Below are 20,175 nucleotides of genomic sequence, written 5' to 3' on the forward strand. Positions count from 1 at the left end.
AAGCCTTTGGTCAATGCACAACTTTTCTGCTGTTAGAATTTAAACACATGAACTTTTGGTAAGCAGATACCATAACCAAATATATGATGTCACCCAGAAGAGGATGAGTTTTCTTTGAGTCTGGTTCCTTTTAAGGTTTCGTCTCTGACTTACTCATTAAGACCACAATCTAAATGGAGATTTAGATTAGAAGGTTACCATCCAGGTAAATTAATAAATCTTATTATCTTACGGTGCATCAAAACTGAAGAGGTAAGACAGCAGGTAGCCAAGTACATATCCAATAAGTGGCATCAGTGCTCCTGTGGCCAGGAGTGGAGGTTCTGTAATGACCGAGATGACTGGTCCTAGGAAAAGGCTGAGCAGAATGCCTAAGACAACGTAACCAACCACCATTATGCCCAGCCCAACCTGTGACAAAGAAAAAGATAGAACAAGACATGACCTTTGCTTCCTGCTCTTAAATATATGCTTTTTTTGCAAACATTTTAAAGTATATTCCAAGTCCTACCTTCACAACCAGTTTGGACTTCTCTGGGACACGATAGTTAATATAGATGCCAATGGCACATGGCAGCACAGTCAAGATCAAGGCCAGGAAGATGCCAGCATAAGGCACTGCATAAACATTGGAGAAGCCATGGCAGTAAATGAAAAGCAGCAGGGGTATCATACCTAGTGCCGCCAACGTCGAGCAGGTCGTCATCACTATGCTGAGATTAAAGGAAATCAATCAAATGGCAAAGAATCAGCTTTATTTATATTTTTGAGCAATGTGGTAAATATTCTTGCTACAGATAATGTTAAATAGCTATGCATTTTGCACTATATAGACTGTTGATGGTGTAAGAGGAGAAAGGAACCTGAGATTCATGTCCCCATTAAGAGCAAAGGCCAGTACATTAGAAAGAATTCCTCCTGGGCAGCAGCCACACACCAGCACTGCCATGGACGCACCAAGACCGAGGTTGAACAGTTTAGCCATTGAGAAGGCCGTCAGTGGCATCACTCCAAACTGAGCCAGCATGGCGATCACCACGCCTTTGGGCTTTACGATGTGGGCTTTTATCTTGGAGATCTCCATTGTACATCCAAGAGAGACCAAAGTGTCACAAAGGATGAGTATGCAGAACCAGTTAATGGCCTGCTCCAGAGCTGTAGAAACAGGGATGTTTGACGAGGTGCCATTGGTAAAATTATTTTGGCTCTGTAGGTCCAGATCGTAGGAAAGAGTAGCAGTTTGGTTAGAGGTGTCCTCCATTTTCAGTGCCAGCTGAGTGTGTATTTCTGCAAAAGGAGGTCAGATACGTACATGTAAGAATATAGTATATAGACTAGTTTTGGAACATTCTCTGGTATTCACTGGAGTTGGATTCGATTGGGGTTTGACTTCCAGAATTTCTTTGGGAGGCTGGAATATATAGAAAAACTCGATTGATTAACAAAATAAATCAAGTCTCCAAAGGGGTGGACATGATCAGCAACAACATTCATGTAGGCTATGGCATTGAGACCATGCTCAGTTTTTCCTAAGATGTAGAAGTTTTTACTAATATGTAGAAAATATCCCCCAAAGCATTACACCACCAACAGCCTGAATCATTGACATGAGGACATTATGGATCAGTACTTTCATGATGGACAAGATTTTGTACTGACCATCCAAAACTGAGACTCATCAGACCAGACCAGGTTTTCCCAAACTTGTATTGGGCTCAATTTTGGTGAGCCCAAGTGAATTGTAGAGATCCTCTGATTTCTGGCATCAACAATTTATTTCTGCTTATTCTGCTAACCATTCACAGCACTGAATCTCACGTTCAAAATCACTTAAATCACCTTACTTCCTCATCTGATGCTTGGTTTAAAGTTCAGCAGATCATCTTGACCATGTCTACATGCCGAAATGCAATGAGTTATCTGAGTTAACAAGGAGATAAACAGGTGTACCAAATGAAGTGGCCAATGAGTGTACTGTATATGTCTGAATAAATGTCTAATTATCCAGTTTAACTGTTAACTTTTGTTACAAAGCTTGAAACAAATACTTTCATGCATGCATAAGGAAGGTGGTGGCTTAGGTTACTGATCTGAAGGTTGGGGTTCACACCCTGCGCTGCCAAGCTGTCACTGAAGAGCCCTTGAGCCCTTAACCCTGCTTAACCCAGCTTACCTGATACTGTATATGCAAAAACAAAAAAAAGGTAAGGTACACTGTTGTAAGGTACATGTGACAATGTGACAAATCATGGAATCCTTAACATAATTTTGCCAAAAATCAAATCCAAATAACATGCAAATGTTTAAGCAAATCAACCCTGCAGAAAATCGAAAAATAAATTATGAAAACCTGTTATATACAGTACAACGACATGCAGTGAAATATTCAATTTAATTCAATTCAATTTTATTTATATAGCGCTTTTAACAATGGTCATTGTCTCAAAGCAGCTTCATAAAAATAAAAGAAATTCATTAAAAAATAATAATATTTTTTTATAATAATAATAATAATAATAATAATAATACTCTACAATACTCTACAGTCCTTGCATTTCTGTGCCATGTTTTTTCTCCTCTAAAGGTTTGCAATTTAATACCAGTTGTAACAGTATGAGAGATGTCTACTGTATAATCAAACAGTCTCCGATTAAAATGTTTTCTACAGATTGTACAGACTGCTGGGTGATGAATCTGACCGGTTTTAGTGATATACTGTATGTTATAGAGTATCAAATGACATTAGTAAATGTTATAATGCACAAGGGCTGTACATAAAAGGAATGCAAAAAGTAGGCGTACTGTATGTTTTTTATTCATTCTCTTTCTGTAGGTTGTGAAAACTGCACTTGTTGGTTAAGTAATTCTTTCTCTATAGTTACACATCTTCCTGTTCTTATATCCGTGAGAGTCCTTGATGCAGGGAGGGTGCAGGCTGTACGACATCTACAGAAGGCTAGAGAATATATAATTTGAACGGTTAACAGTGACCGCGCAAGTGAAGGACGTGTAAGCCAGGGGGATTTAAGAGTTCGACGTTGGTGCAAATGCATCCCTTGTGATGGAGACTATGCTGGGTAAAACCTTTGCATAGAGAAGAAGCTATTCTACCAACATGCTTTTCCCACGTTTCCATTACTTTCAGTCCAGCCCTTATAGCTAGTCTTGTTCTTTTGCTGAAGAAAATGTTTCGTTCCTCCAGCTAACCATGCACAGAGTAACTGAGTTTGAGACTTTGACGTCTTAAGTTAATTGAGTTGCTTGAATCTTCTAAGCAGCAACTTAACTTTTCTCTGGTTTCAGCTTTAAAAACTCTACAGAAAGTTTATATATATATATATATATATATATATATTTTTTTTTTTGCAATAGACCACATTGATTTGTGGGGAATAAAAATGGCAGGGCACGTCACCCAAATACCATTTTTTTGACATAGTAAAACTTTGCAGTGTGTTCTTTTTTAAATTGAGAAAGAAGAACAATAATAATAATAATAATAATAATAATAATAACATAATTGTTCTTCATAATTCAAAAGTCTGAACTTACCTTGATCACTTCCTTTCAGCTTTCTTGCCTTTTTGCATTTAAAGTATGCAATATATACAAAGGAGTAGTTTATTTTACTTTTATCAAAACAAAAAGGACCAAAGTTTTTGTCACGCCTACTCTTTTTTTTTTTGGCTTTGTACACAAATGTTATTTGTTGGCTCAGATGCTTTCATTTGAATTCAAGAAAAGCAGATTCAAACCTGTGATGTGTTTCCTTATAAACTACATGCTTGAGCACACGAATGTGCAACTGATAGAATATAGAGCATGAATATTGATTTCCCTAAAATTAAATCAACTGTATTACTTTTTGGGCAAAGCTCCAGTTCACACCGACTGTTTCTTTCTCCATCCAGAATCAAAATGCATATTGGCGTACTGAGGCCCAACAGAAAGAGTTTCATCAGCTGCTGGCGAACGATCGTGTTAAATGCAGAGCTGAAATCAATAAACAGCAGCATTCTCACATACATGTCATTACTATACAGGCGTGATAAACAGAGTGGGGTTAGAGATCAGTAAAGCGGTTATGGAGGTATGCAAACTGCAGGTGGTCCAGTAAAATGCGGAGGACAGATTAAATATGTTTTTTGATAAGTCGCTTGAGGCACTTCATCATGGGCTGTAGTCATTGAGACATGGTTGTTGACATCTTTGGGACTGGAATAATGGTGGTCTTTTTAAGGATGCTGGGAACCACAGTTTGATTCAGAGAGATATTAAAGGTGTCTGCCAGGAGACCTGACAGCCGGTCAGCACAATTCCTAAGCAACTGGTATGCTGTCTGGCCCTGCAGCTTCATGTAGGGTGACTCTGGGTAGTGTCCTTCTCATGTCATCCAGGGTCAGGTGGAACACCTGCTCCTCAGGGGTGTTGAAGTCTTACATGCCCACGTGCTGTTTAGGGCTTTAAACAGTGCATGGAATTCATTTAATTCTTAGAATTCAACTAAATTGTTAGTTTTCCAAAAAGCATGGAAGGAGAGCATCCTGAACTATAGAAAAGCTCTCAGTGCTGCTAGATCAATGTATCTCTCCACTCTTATAGAAAATAACAAAAATAATCCTAGATTTTTTAATACCATAGCCAAATTAACTAAAAACAACATCACTGCAGAAATCTCCACAACAACAACATACAGTAGTGAGGATTTAATGAACATTTTCACCAACAAAATCATAAATATTAGGCAAAAAAATCAGGCTTTGGAACCAGACAATTTAAGTGATACAGATGATAAATTAATCACATCACATCATAACCTAGAATACTTTACTCCCCTTTAAGCAAGAGAACTAATTTCACTCATCTTCAAAATCGTCAACCTGTGAATTAGATTCTATACCGACACATTTTCTCAAGCAGATAGTTCCAGCAATAACAGAACCCCTGTTGAAAGTAATTAACTGTTCACTCAGCAGTGGGTATGTTCCTAAATCCCTTAAATTAGCAGTTATTAAACCACTAATCAAAAAACCTGACCTTGACCCCTGTCAGCTTTCCAATTACAGTCCAATATCAAACCTCCCGTTTATCTCTAAAATTCTGGAAAAGGTAGTATCACAGCAGCTATGCTCATATCTACATAAAAATAGCATACATGAACTGTATCAGTCAGGATTTAGGCCTCATCACAGCACAGAGACAGCACTTGTTAAAGTAGTAAATGACCTCCTAGTGGCGTCTGATCAGGGTTGCGTCACTATACTTGTGTTACTCGACACCATGGATCATAGTCTTCTCCTTCACAGATTGGAAAATGTGGTAGGAATTAAGGAAACGGCCCTCTTATGGATTAGATCCTATTTGACGGATTGTTATCAGTTTGTAGATTTAGATGGTGACCATTCCTCATGTTCTCAAGTCGAGTTAGGTGTTCCACAGGGTTCTGTTTTAGGCCCACTGCTTTTTTCCCTTTACATGCTTCCTCTGGGCAACATAATTCGTAAACATGGTATTAGTTTTCATTGTTATGCTGATGACACACAAGTATACGTTTCAGCAAAACCAAATGAGAAAAAAATGTTTACTTAAGTTGAGCAATGTGTGCAAGACATAAAAGATTGGATGTTAATTAATTTCCTTCTGCTTAATCCTGATAAGATAAAAGTTCAAGTCATAGGACCACAAGCAGCTAGAAGTAAGCTTTCTGATCACACTGTGATTTTAAATGGCCTTTCTGTCCATCAAGTGCAACAGTAAAAGACCTCGGTGTGATTATAGATTCAAGCCTTTCATTTAAAGCTCATGTAGATAATATTACCAGTATAGCATTCTTTCATCTCAGAAATATTGCCAAGATAAAAAAATATATTGTCACCAAATGATGCAGAAAAACTAGTTCATGCTTAAATCACTTCTCGGATGGTCTACTGTAACGCCTTACTGTCTGGTTGTTCAACTAGGTGCATAACCAAGCTTCAGCTAGTCCAGAATGCAGCAGCGAGAGTACTCACTAGAACCAGAAGATATGAGCACATCACCCCTATCTTATCTTCACTCTATTGGCTCCCTGTGAAATTTTGCATTGATTTAAAAATACTACTCTTGACATATAGAGCATTAAATGGTCTTGCGCCGCAGTACCTGACCGAACTGCTAGTGTCTTACAATCCGCCACGCCTACTTCGATCAAAGGATGCAGGCTGCTTGTCAGTACCGCGTATTATTAAAACTACAGCTGGGGGCAGAGCTTCTTCTTACAAAGCCCCAAAGTTATGGAATAGTCTTCCAAATAGTGTTCGGGACTCAGACACAGTCTCAGTGTTTAAGTCCAAGCTAAAAACCTATTTATTTAGCCAAGCATTTTTATAAATAGATTTGCCATAGGTAAAGGAGCAGATCTGGGGGACTCATGGACGTAGAGTATTATGGTGAACTGGTATGTTTAGATGCTGTCTTCCTCACTCTCATTGATCACTCAGGTTTGCTGACGGTGAGGTGATTGGTTGCTTTACATCTCAGGAAGCCCTCATGTTTGTGTTTCCTTCTGGCTCTCCCTTTTAGTTATGCTGTTAGCTTCTGCTTGCACTCTACAGTAAATATACATTCACATTATACATTGGTTGACTGTGACCATACCTAACTGTTATCTCTCCTTCTCTTTTGCTCTCTCCTTTTCTGCTCTCTCCTCTCCAGGAACAAACTGGACTTTAATCTTACACAACTCCTCTTATACTGAACTCAGTCTCGCATAATATTATGCACATCAATCCCTGCTTTCTGTTTCACCCAGATGAGGATGGGTTCCCTGTTGAGTCTGGTACCTCTCAAGGTTTCTTCCTATTACCCTCTCATCGAGTTTTTCCTTGCCACTGTCGCCGCCGTCTTCGGCCTGCTCATCGGGGACAATCATATCATTTTTTGATTCATACACATTTTCAGTATGAAAACTTTTCCTTGGTAATTTAGTCCTAAACAGAAGCCATCACAGAAAAACTGTCTGCATTAGCTGAGTCCAAGGGCATCTTCATGGGCATCAAGTGAAAACATCCTCAGTCACCACACACGCAGATGGGGCCATCCTCCAGAACAGAGGAATCCATGTGTTGAGAACATCAATCAGATGTGTCAGACAGGTCCAGAGTACCATGTGTCGCTCCACAGGGATTGAGAGAGAGAGAGAGAGAGAGAGAGAGAGAGATCTGTCCATGAGTCTTAGAAAGAGAAAGGAAAAAGGGAGGGACAAATTGGTTTATTCCGAATTCCGAACAAAGAACAAAGAGAAGAAAGGTTCATTTGCAAGTCATGACCAAATACAAGCTCAGCAATAAAAAGCATGAAATCAAAACCTAGTTAAAAATTGTATTTATTACCACTTGCCAAAAAAGCAGCACTGACAGAATTGATAACTACAAATTCTGGGAAAAATTACAAGCCATTTAAACTACAAATTGTTTGTGGATTTATCTTTCACTTCTACACTTGTACCACAGGTTATAGAGTTGTGCGTAATGTTTAATTAGATAAATGCATTTACAATTTTCTAGAGACCTTTACATACATTTTCTCAAAACTCACATTCATGTGCCTCATTTCTCTACCAACCATAAAACACTATTATACAGAAGGTATCTCATCAGTATTTTCTCTGTAGCTGGTTGTAAAAGATTTAATTTACAATTATGTATATCTTCTCAAATAGACAGTATATAAATAAATAAACACACAAGTGCAATATATTAACAAAATTACTTGAATGTATTATTTATTTTTCCCAACATTCAATGCTCTGGAACACTTGATTTGTTTGCAGCAACTTATAAACCCCTCAAGAAGAAAAAACAGGAAAAACATTCAGTAAAATAGTGTTTTGCATCTAAAAGAAACCCGAACATTGGAACTTAAAATGGAAAAACTAAAACCTGAAACTCATCTAACAAATTCCTAGAACCAAGTCTGCAATACTATAAGTACAATTTCTGCTTTAAATGTTTTAAATTTTACGGTAAATTAACTTTTTATTTTGTTGCGAAACTTGACAATTCCATATATTCCAATACCTGTTAGAAATCAATACAAATCACAATGCCATGATTGATTTACCAATGATCAACAACCAATGTTTATATGTGTTTTTCAATCTTTATAGTCGTTGCTTGATTATTTAACCGGAAAGTCAGAGATTAAGGTCAGCTCTATGAACGAGGCAAGTACCCAGCTCCTTTCTTCTGGACCATAACCCCTCAAAATCGATGAAGCACTGAAGGCCACACCTTCGGTGGAATTCTTTCAGCAACTTGTGAACCGTGAACTCTTCACCCCCATTGATGAGGCCAGGAGGAGGGTAGGATTGAAGGGATAATGGACTGGACACAAGGCATCTGAGTTACAAGACCTATAAAGTCCTGTGAAGAAGGTGAGCAATGATTTGTTCGCATCTTCTATTCAAGGAAAGGTTCTGCTCAGGTTGCATCTTACTGCCTACACCATACACCTTTAGGCTGTCTCTAGTACCTGGTTGGCTCTTTCCACCCGTTAGACTGAGGGGCATAGCCGGAGGATAGACTGGGTGTGACGCAGGTGAGTTTAAACAAGGATTTCCATTACTGAGGACCACAGTTAAAGACAATGTCAAGGGGACCCATGTAGCCAGAAGACATGAAGGATATGCAGTTCAGCTGTTTCTTTGGCTGACATAAGCTTCGGCATGGAAATAAAGTGGTTTCAATCTACCACTTGCAAACTACAAGTATTGACTTTAGAGTTCATCTATTTTGATGAGCATTGATTCTCTTGGGTGACTTAAGGTACAGTATTCCAGGATCTTTATAGGCTGTCCAGGCCAAGAACAGAGAATGCAATCATTGGAACCTGAATCTCATGTACCAAACCCCGAAACTAAGTCTGCAAAATTTTAAACACAATATCTGCTTTATGCTTACTTTTGAATTCTTTATCACACGTGCAATTGTGCAAAACAATAGAAAAGTACATAAGTACAGCAAAATTGAAATGCCCACGCCAGGGCCGGACTGGGACACAATTTCAGGCCGGGAAATCCCACACCAACCCTGGCCCTCCTATGCACCCAAATAAGGAAATGACATCATCACAACACATCAGAATAACCCAAGATCATGCAGTATTTGCAGAGCTTTAATAACTAGAATAAAACAAAATGCAAATCATTTGTAAACAAGTTATGTTAATCCTTTGGCTACACTGTAAAAAAAAAATAATAATAATAATAATTAAAAAAAAATAAAAAATAAAATATATATATATATATATATATATATATATTTATTTTTTTTTTTTTTTTTGCCCAAAAACCCAAAACAAACATAAGTAAAAGCATCCGAAAACATGAAAAAAAGAAAATGAGTATATGTCAATGTATACTAGATTCAAACACTGCATGAAGTATTTTGTATTATTTCGACAGATCAACTTAAGAATACATTCACATTGCATCTAAATAAACCTCAAACCTTAGTAAAGTACGGTATGATTCATATATAGCATGAACTATTCTACTGCATGTAACAGTGTATCAGAAAAGGAAATAGTTAGCTTGTACCGCTACAGCCAGATAAAAACAAAGCTTAAAGATTCAGTATTTTTGGCTGCAAAGATTGAACCAAATTATACATTGTGATAAATCAGTATTTACTTTTAAATTTTGATTGCAACAATTTGCTGTAGCAAATTGCTGAACAAGTTGATATTATTATTATTATTATTATTATTATCTAACACATTATATTATTATGTCATGACATAGTTAGAAGGTTATCTAAAGGAATAAAAACAGGTTTTATGGATGGATGAGATGTACTGGTTATGTTGGTGTAAAAACACCACTAACAACACAAAAAACCCAACTGGATTTTTTCAAATCAACAAACATCCCTGCAGAGCTAATTGTTATAGACCAGTAGCTAACATTTCTAAATAAGAGTCAAACATTAAGACATTTGTTAGATGAGGAATTCTCCAAACCAAATCAACACTCTGGAGTAAATTTGTCTTATACAGTACAGTAGTCTTCTTAAACAAGTTGTATTGTTGCCCTTTGAGTCCAGGGTTTTGCCACAATAACAACACCACCATGTCTCTGCTTAATTTCTCATTAAGTCCATGCTGAAAGTTGTTGTGAAATGCTGAATTAATTAAGAAAACTGTTTGGTTTATCTACCATGTTTAGTATAAATTTAAATGGATTAGAATTCTTCTATTAAATGCCACCTCTTTCACCATGGACAATTACCACCCCACCTTTCAAAACCACTAGAGGGCACCCTCATTCACAGTTTTTAATTATTATTCTTAATTAAATTTCTTCACTTTGTTTTTAATGACACTAAATACACTTCATGCATTTTCCCAACCAGTTTTATGTTCTCCTTTTTACTTACATATTCTGTGTTTTTTCTTTATGTGGTTCTGGAGAGTTTCGCTTTCCATCATTTATTGTGCTTTTGTTCTGTACTTTTGTTTTGTTCGATTTGTTTGTTTAGGTGTTTACTCAGTAAAGATTATCCAGAAGCATACAAGACAAATAAAGTAATAGATCCAATTACGATGCTTTGGATTGAGTTGGACCGAAGAGTGAAGGAAGAAAAGCCAACATGTACTTAACATGTCTGGAACCTTGTTCAAGATTGTTGGGAAAACCATCCCAGGTGATGACCTCATGAGGCTGCCAAGAACATGCAAAGCTATCATCAAGGCAGAAGGTGAACATTTTCTTTTCGACTATCAAAGTCTATAAAGCCAACCACAGATTGCGTTTGTTCAAGTGTGTGGCACCCAGCATACTACAGCATATAAAGGAATACTGGCCACTACTGATTGGTAAAAACTCTGCAGGAGCTTCTTGTAGATGTTAAAAGAGCCCTTTTCCTCAGAAAGAACAGCCAACACTGATAAATGTTCACAGATCCACTCCAGTTTGTACATCCAGCAACAGTCATGGGTATTTATAGGTCCTCAATACCTTGACATTAACTCTGTCACTGGTGATCAAAGTCTATCACCATTCCTTTGGACATAGAAGTGTTCAGAACTTCTAAGTTGGAGGGAAGTCAAAGAACATGATCTTCACAGCACCTTTTCCTTCTTCTTATGGCCTGTAATGGCATTCACACCATTCCAGACCTCCCTCATGGTATTGTCCTACAGTTCCTAGGTAAAGTGGAGACACTTGCTGGACAGGGAAATTGGCATCTCCATAAAGCTGGCAGGCCTCAGGAGACTGCAGCCACTCAATAATTTAGGACTGAAATTCCCATGTAGAGTTTTTCACCCAAGCCTCCAAAAAGGAAGGTGGACCCTATATTAACTTAAACACCATTCCTGTTATATAGTTAATGTTCAACCTCATAGCACACAAATATAGCAGTGTCTGATTTCTGGCCATAGGATGTACAGTAATATCAGTGAAAGGCGAATGGGTTTCGTGTTGAGTCTGGTTCTTCTCTAGGTTTCTTTCTAATTTCATCTCAGAGAGCTTTTATTTGCCACTGTCGCCCCTGCTTGTTTCACAGAAGCAAACCTGTTCATTTTCCAAAAATATAAATTCTGTAAAAGCTGCTTTGCAATGACCACTGTAAGAAGCACTGTGGAAATAACATTTAATTAACTTAATTTTTTTTTTAACATTACATACAAAAAAATAGCAAGCCTATAAAATCCCAAAGTTGTTTTATCTACTTGGTACTTTTGCACAAAGTGACAAGAGTCACTCAACCACGTGTCATCCTGAGGGAACCAGAAGGTAGCAAGGTCTGAAAAGAAACAGAAAGAATAGGTCTCCAGTATCCCAGCAGCCCCACAAAAAGCTGCGACAGGCTGTAGTGATATTCATTCTGTTGTCTCTCGCTGCGTCACTGCTTCTTCTAAATGATAAAAAAAAACAAGCTAATCCTAGCTACTGGTTTTGTTAACATGAATAATTATTTCTTCTAATTTGCTAGCCAGGTGCATCATTATCAGCCCTTGATTAACTGATCATCAGCAGCTGTGCAGCCCTCTCTATAAAAGCAGAAGTTTTTTTGCAGTTTGAGGGTCTGGTGCATTCAAGTGTGTGTTAACACAATGTCAAGCCAGTTCTGAATATTGGCTCATGCTTGCGAGAAAAACAAAAGGGCTACACAGTGAGATCAGTTGTGTGTTATAGTAACTGAACTTGGTGAGGACTTCCCTGTTTTCCTTGAAATCCTAATTTTAAACAAACAAACAAAAGCATATAGATTTTTTTTTTTTCCATGCCTGTAGAAAAAATTAACAGATTAACACAGGAACAAAATGTGCATCAGCATTGCACAGTGATAACTAGAAGGAATAGATTTATTCAAATTATTTTCAGCAGCGAAGCACATACAGTAGTTTTACATAATTTGTGGACAACAGTCTAAATAGGTTGTTCTTTATTAAAATAAGATGCCTGAAGAAGCCTTTCATCCTCCAGCCAAAATGATTTCCAGGAATTCCTGCTAGCAACCACACCCATATCCTCAGCTCCAATTGTTATCATCATTCTACACACTAAGGCGGTGGCTTCTCCTCCACCATTATTACATCATTATAGTCTGTAGATCAATTCCCCATACCTGGCTGGTCTTTATTTTCAAACCTTTTTAATTAGCCTGTTTGTATTAGACATGCAGTTATAAGACTTCACAAAGAGCTCACATGGACTGGGAAAGGAACTGATCAACATAGAAACTAATACAGGTGTATTAATAAAAACCTAACAAGTAATTCAACGAATTAAAAGAGATAACTAAATACAATAATGATGCAACTATTTTTTGACAATAATTACAACAATTTTTAAATTGAAACTTGTACTGTACATTTTCCTGCCTTTTCCCCATCATGCATATTACAGCTGAGTAAATATTTCACATCCCTCTTGCTTCTATATTGAACTCAGAGAGTTGCAGAAAATCATAAATATAACATTTATTATTCCATTAAAAATGATTGTGTCGCGCATGAGGAAAGTGAAGTCAGATTGACATTGAAAACTCCCGCTAAAGCTACAGTATTTGATTTGATGATTTCTTGTAGCATCTGAAGATGATTATAAACACCAATGCCTCAAGAATTTGAAAGAGAAAGTAGACAAAAGGGAAAAGAGTGTATGGGCCGATGACCTCGCGATCGAAGACTACCTCTAGGATTGTGAAGCACAGCTGAAGATTTTGGCAACCTGTCTCCACGGCAACAGTCCTCCTACAGCTTAGGGTTAAAACAAAAGTAATAGACAACTTCAGTATCGGGTCATTTTGAATAATTTATTAACTTTAAATACTTTAAATTAACATACATTTATAGAGTAGAATAGAGCTAATGCATAATAATAATAATAATAATAATAATAATAATAATAATAATAAAATAAATAAATAAATAAATAAATAAATAAAAATAATAATAATAATAATAATCCTCATCATCATCATCATCTTCAGGCATTTTTCATGCAGAGATATTGTATTGATTTTTGTTTTATACAATCTAAATAATGCACCTCATTTTAGGGCTCAGTTAATGAGATAAATGGGGTTTGCTGGACAAAAACATATCCTGCTATTTAAACATTTAGGTTAGGATAGAAATCAATGTTCATCTCTCTTTAACAGTTCAGCCTTTTTTAAACAAATTTGGATGAGTTTCCTTGCCAATGTCACCTCTGACTTAATCTATATCTACTGTACACACTGTACATATACATAATCATACTAATTATGTACTGTATATGCAGAACTGTGTAAAACAATACAGAAGTGTTAAATCCATACAAAACAATGCTTTCCTATTAACTTACGGTTCATCAAACCTAAAGAACAAAGACAGCACAAAGCCAAGTAGGTATCCAATAAGTGGCATCAATGCTCCTGCAGCCACAAGCGGAGGTTCTGTAATAGCCCAGATCGTAGGTCCCAGGGACAGGCTGAAGAGAACACCTAAGACAACGTAACTAACCATCAATATGCCCAGTCCAACCTGTGACAAAAGAGAGAACACTGATATGCTCTTCAAATATTTACAAGTATGTACAGTACTGGGTGGCTATATAACGGTCACTGTCATGTTAGAAGGTAAAAATCTTCTTCCCATTCAACTGTCTGAAAAAGGGCATCAGATGTTCCTCAACAATTTAATGGTATTTTGTCCCATCCGAGCTGCAGAGAAACACCGGTAACAGGATATTACCCCTTCCAGGCTTTACTGTAGTAATGGTGGTAGTTGGATGGTGAGCTCTATTGAAATTCTACCAGACATATCTTTTGGTGTTGTGACCAAATAATTTAATTTAATCTGACCGCCTGCGTTTTAACCACCAACTTCTGCCTTGCTGATCAAAGTTATAAGTCGAAGGGATTTGTGTGCAATTGAGAAGTTGATTCGCTTCACCTGATTGAGTTTGCAAGTCATTTTTAGAAGGGGGTGATCCTTTTTCAAATCAGTGATTCTGTTTTTTTTTTCTGAACTGTTGCTGTTATATCTTTAACTTGGATGTTAAAAGTTGCACCGAGTAAATACAGATGGATAAAAAACTGTGTCTGCAAAGCAACAACATGGGATTTTACTTTTAGATACCCTGTTCCTAGGCCTACCTTGACAAACAGTTTGGACTTCTCCGGTACACGATAGTTAATATGGATGCCAATAGCACCAGGCAGCACAACCGAGATCAAGGCCAGGAAGATGCCGGCGTAAGGCACGGCATGAACATTGGAGAAGCCATGGCAGTAAATAAAGAGCAGAAGGGGTATCATACCTAGCGCCGCCAACGTCGAGCAGGTCGTCATCACAAAGCTGAGATGGGAAAAAAAATCAATCACATACAACTGATAGCAAAGAGCCAACTTTATTCATGTTTTTAACATTCGAAAAGAGGTTCTACAGTATATTATATAGTGTGGAATTGCTAGCATTTAGCTCTCTACCTTCTTAAGCTTTATTAGCTAGTTAGCTAGTTAGTTTTTTGTTAATTTATGTTGTAAATTTATGTCGTTTGTAGCACCTTGGCCCTGAAGGAACGTTATTTCGTCCATCGTGTACTAAACTGTATATGGTTGAAATGACAATAAAACTTGACTTGACTTGATTATAAAAATTCAATAATTATATCAAATGCATACATAACAAATATGTGAAATCATTAATGAATATTCTTGCTTTATAGTGTAATGGGAGAAAGGAACCTGAGATTCATGTCCCCATTAAGAGCAAAGGCCAGAGTATTGGAAAGAATTCCTCCTGGACAGCAGCCACACACCAGCACTGCCACGGCTGCACCAGAACCCAGCTTGAACAGTTTAGCCAATGAGAAGGCCGTGAGTGGCATCACTCCAAACTGAGCCAGCATGGCGATCACCACGCCTTTGGGCTTTACGATGTGGGCTTTTATCTTGGAGATCTCCATTGTACAGCCGAGAGAAACCATAGTGTCACACAGGAGGATTATGCAGATCCAGTTAATGGCCTGCTCCAGAGCTGTAGAAACAGGGCTGTTTGGTTTCACCAAGGTTCCATTGGGGAAATTATTTTGGCTCTGTAGATCCAGATCATAGGTTTGGTTAGAGGTGTCCTCCATTTTCAGTGCCAGTTGAGTAAAAGGTTCAGTTGAGCAAGTTCTGTAAAAGGAGGTCAGATACACATGTAGGATTAATATAAATAAGAGTTTTTTTCTAGACTAGCTTTTTAACATTCTCTGAGATTCACTGAAGTATTATTCAGGTGTGTCTTGACTTTCAAATCTTCTTTAAGAGATTGAGGTATATAAAAAATTATTGAATCAATTTTCATTATGTTTATGCAGGACCTTCAGTGACTTTTATGAAATCTCTTAGTTTTATAGATTTCTAAATTCATGCATGCCATGTAGTGGACACAGTCACTTTCTATACCTTTATTGGCTTGTGAATGTCTGTTTAAAATGCTATGAGACAATATAAAACATTTAGAACCACATATGGACAAGGACATCAGTGTGACATTATAATGAATATTAATGAAACATGATAACACTAGAAACGTTCTAACGTATATTTATCCATGTGGTAGAAAATAGTGTAAATGTTTTGACGGCCAAACAAAAATTTTTAGAAATGCTGATTTACTGTACTTCATTCACTGATGTGTATGTTAATGTGTAAGTATCGCACAGTTGCTTTACTTTTACTAACAAACTCTTAGAGAGCTGAGAAAATGACGGCTAAAACTTTGAAAGACCTTAAGAAAAAAATCCTTACATTTTATCAAATTTTACATCTGAGCAGTTAAAGGTTAAGGGCCTTAGGTTTAGTGATATACTGTATGTTAAAGAGTAACAAAGTTGTATTTGTATCATCTTGTACAGAGTGACATTTAAAAATCTTAAAATACTGCTTAGTTGTAAAACCAACTTAAATTCAGTTAAACTGACTTTGAAAGAGTCAATGCAATATTATTGTGAGAAATTCTCATAGCTTAAGATAGTATCAGTGTTGAATGTGCAAACTGTTTTAATATACAATGGCTGTAAATGCAAAAGTGGGCACTTTTTATTCATTCTCCTACGGCTGGTTGTTTAAACTGCACATGTTGGTAGAGTAACTCTACCTCCATAGTTACACTTCTCTGTGTTCCTCCATCCCCGAGGGTTCCTGATGGAAGAGGGGTGCAGGATGAACGACATCCGAGGAAGGCTACAAAAATTTTGAGATGACGGGAGCGAAGTGCACAGAAGGATGAAGAAGGCTAAAGAATGTTGGGTTCAATGATGGCCAAATGCATTGCTCGTGTTGGAGACTACAGTATGTAGAGTCGTACCTCTGTATAAAAGAGGTTATTCTATGTCAGGTAATAAGTTATGGACACTTTTTAAGCACTCTTTTTGCTGAAGAAAATGTTTTGATTTCCCCGCAAACCCAGGTCGAGTAACATATCTCAAAGATCTATAGGTTTACTTTGGTGTCTTATGTCAGTGTGGTCGCTTGAATTTAAACATACATCTATGGAAACCTTACACATGAAGATCTCAGCGGCTGTACACATTACTGTTACTTATTCACATTTAACACTAATCATCAGAGGACGCTCATGAAGGATTAAACTTTGAAAAAGTGAAACATTTTTTAGTTACTGTATCTAGTAAAAGTGAATATATATATATATATATATATATATATATATATATATATATATATATATATATATATATGTGGATAAATGTGTAAATGTGGGTAACAACAAATATATATTTGTTGTTATCCACATTTAACCCTAACCAGAGGAGGCTCATCATGCATACAATTTGTAAAATAATAATAATAATAATAATAAGTTTTTATCCACGTTTACCTAATCAGAGAAGGATCATGAAGTATGAAATTTTATTGTAAAACAATAAAAGAAATCTCCAGTTATTTAAGTAGAATTTATAGGCCATATTTAATTTTTCTTGTTTTTTTGCAATACATTTTTGGGGAAGAAAAAATTGGATGGCATGCAACTACAATTATCTATATTGAAAATGTTAAAGTTTGAAGTTTGTTGTTTTTTAATAAGGAAAATTGTCTTAGATAGAGAAATAATAATAATAATAATAATAATAAAACCAAATTGTTTTTCATTATTCTGTTAGGGCTTACCTTGATGACTTGCCTCCGGTGTATGTATGTAAACAGTTGTCCTTTGACCACGGAGATGCCTTTATTTGAATTTAGCCAATCCGACAGAAAGCGTTAAATAAATTATTTTTCTTACTATTAAGGTATTTTAACCCTGGGATGAGTCTCATTATAAACTACATGTTTGAGCAGAAGAACGTGCAACATATATCTAAAGGTTGACTTACATAAAATAACCATTAAACCACCTGTATTACAGTACAGTACATATTGAGCAAAGCTGGGTGGACGTTTCTGTTAATTATTACTGTAACGCACAGTCAGTCCTGCATCCTACTTGTTATTCTTACAAGCCGTCTGTGGGGTTTAAGGAATAAACATGTTTTTAAAAAACTGCAAATTTGGAATTTTAGTCAGTTTGGTTGCTTTTGTTTTTAGTTTTCTCACCAGCCAGTCAGCATTGTGAGGGTTATAAGACATTCAGTGCAACCTTCAAGATTCTGACTTTTGTAAGGATCAATCAGACTTTAAAAAACCCAAAGTGAACAGAAAGCTGAGAAAACAGCATTATTTAAAAAATACAGTCTCACGTGCAAATCATGCTGCAGTACCCAGAGTTAACCAGGGCCCGGTTTCCCGATAACGGACACTCTTAGCGCGCTTGAAGACTCTTAAGATATATCTTAAGTCGCTGCCTCTTACGTCCGACGTTACAAGGCGCTGTCTACAGTGAAGGTCCTGAATTAAAAGACAGAACTTTATATGCAAATTAAACATTGCACAAAATGCTTCTAATAACGTACATGGGTTAACTTATCTATGACATGCCATAATAGACAAATATATAAATTGAATCAACAAACTGTCGCTAATATTTTCATGTAACCTGTAATGGCGGTGAAATGAACCGGGTATACAATCATAGTTGATTGACAAACAGCTGCGGTCTTCTATACTTTTTCCTTAGTTCCTCCCAAAGACTTTGCTAATAGGCGTTTCCAAATTGTGTGTGAATGCACATGGTACTGTTGACTGGAGGTTCTACCAGTCAACGGTAGTCACTATTGGCCTCCACGGTCCCTAGTTGGACTACAGAGGTTTGTTGATAAATGGAGGGATTATCATTTATAAGTGGTATTGCACACTTTAATAAAATGCTGTTTTGTTTCTGTAAAAACATTGTGGGGTTGTTTATGCTGGGTCACAATTCTGGGTTATTTTGGGTACGTTAAACACACTTTTGGGTTGGGTGATGTTGGGTTACAAATGAACACCTTGTTGGGTTATTTTGACTCAACAACTTGACCTGGTTTATTCTTTATTCTTTGGTTTCTTAAACGTCAGCCTGCAATTTTTAAAAAATTGCCCCAACGTTTTCAGAGTATCCGCCCAACGCTGCCTCACCTCGGAAAGAACTTCTGTTTTTTCTTATTCAAAATAATGAGAAAAAATGAGTCATTGTTAAATCATAGTTGAAAACGAGCGTCCTTATGAAATATTCTGTTGTAAATTCATCACTTACTGTAAATATTGTATTTATCTAGGGTAGCTAGATGTAGCTGTATGTTCTTCACAAAAATGCTTAACATAAATGCCAGTAAAATTGCAACACTATGTGATGGTGTGTAATCCACAGGTGGATCAACATGGCGGAATATCTGCTAAATATGGAGATGTCTGGAGCACTGTTCCAAGTTTTGTGCCTTGGGGATGAGACAAGGAGGACCTGACGGACCTTTCCCATTTATGAGACAATGCTATTGAGACAGACTCTTTGGTGGAGGCCATTGATGCTTTTTTGAAGGTTTTTTTTCTCTTTGATGTTAACTTTATTAACTCCTCGGTATCGAATCGAATCTTAAACGTCGTCATCAAGTCGCTATTAGTTCTTATCGCCTCCTCACCTGTTCAGCAGCAGCAAAAAAATCCTTATATTAAATGTAAATGAAAGTAATGACAAAATTAACAAACTTATATTTTAAGGAAAATATAATTTAAACATATGATTCAAAGAAATATTACATGTTAACGTCTGATGCACAATAGAAATGTCTTTCATCTTAAATGTCTGTGGTTTGATCATTTCTGTTATTTTCATTATAAAGTCTGATGACAATTTTTTCCCCCTAAAACATATGTATTTTATTCAAAAGTTTGGAAAACATAAGTAAATTTTTTTTCATAAGTCTAATATCATTATAGTATTTATACATCAAGTTTCTACAAGTTTTATCAAAATTTCATTTAGATTTACAATAATTATATAGTTAATCACAAAAATACAAAAATTTATTTACTTCTTGAATAAATGAATGAATGACCGAAAACTTTATCATTCAAAAACATCCAACGGTATTGCACAATCAGAACAAAATTACGTTGCAGTTGACTCTCTGTTTAGAACTAAAAAAATACCTCATGGTTAAATTATTATTTATATAATTTATGTAATTTATTATTTAGATCTGTTATGTTCATAAACTTGATGAACAAATCCAAACCTGCAGTAACATTGTATATTTTTACACAACGATCTCATCGAACCATG

General features: G+C 36.5%; 2 protein-coding genes across 2 annotated transcripts in view; both read right to left on the reverse strand.

The window, feature by feature from the left end:
• The window catches only part of LOC128514995 (hepatic sodium/bile acid cotransporter-like), a 5,999-nt gene extending 2,411 nt beyond the window's left edge, over positions 1 to 3,588 (reverse strand). The window contains exons 1-4 of the mRNA XM_053488958.1: positions 3,553 to 3,588; positions 864 to 1,287; positions 512 to 713; positions 233 to 411 (exon numbers count right to left, since the gene is read on the reverse strand). Of these exons, the coding sequence (XP_053344933.1) occupies positions 233 to 411; positions 512 to 713; positions 864 to 1,261 (779 nt within the window). The 5' untranslated portion in view covers positions 1,262 to 1,287; positions 3,553 to 3,588. The remainder of the gene's footprint in view (positions 1 to 232; positions 412 to 511; positions 714 to 863; positions 1,288 to 3,552) is intronic.
• Positions 3,589 to 13,043: 9,455 nt separating this feature from the next.
• On the reverse strand, positions 13,044 to 15,610 carry LOC128514908 (hepatic sodium/bile acid cotransporter-like). Its single transcript, XM_053488827.1, has 4 exons — positions 15,219 to 15,610; positions 14,628 to 14,829; positions 13,835 to 14,013; positions 13,044 to 13,245 (listed from the first exon to the last, which is right to left on the reverse strand). Exons 1-4 carry the CDS (start codon positions 15,608 to 15,610, stop codon positions 13,044 to 13,046), a joined length of 975 nt encoding a protein of 324 aa, XP_053344802.1.
• Between the last annotated feature and the right edge of the window lie 4,565 nt (positions 15,611 to 20,175).

This window comes from Clarias gariepinus, chromosome 27, assembly GCF_024256425.1.
Source record: "Clarias gariepinus isolate MV-2021 ecotype Netherlands chromosome 27, CGAR_prim_01v2, whole genome shotgun sequence".
Lineage (NCBI taxonomy): Eukaryota > Metazoa > Chordata > Actinopteri > Siluriformes > Clariidae > Clarias > Clarias gariepinus.

Coding starts and splice junctions, on each gene's coding strand:
- LOC128514908 (XM_053488827.1), bottom strand. CDS start 15,610: ATGGAGGACACCTCTAACCAAACCTATGATCTGGATCTACAGAGCCAA. Junction 14,014..14,627: donor AGTCCAAACTGTTTGTCAAG/GTAGGCCTAGGA, acceptor CTTTTGTCACAG/GTTGGACTGGGCATATTGAT. Junction 13,246..13,834: donor TTCTTTAGGTTTGATGAACC/GTAAGTTAATAG, acceptor TTTAACCCTAAG/CTGTAGGAGGACTGTTGCCG.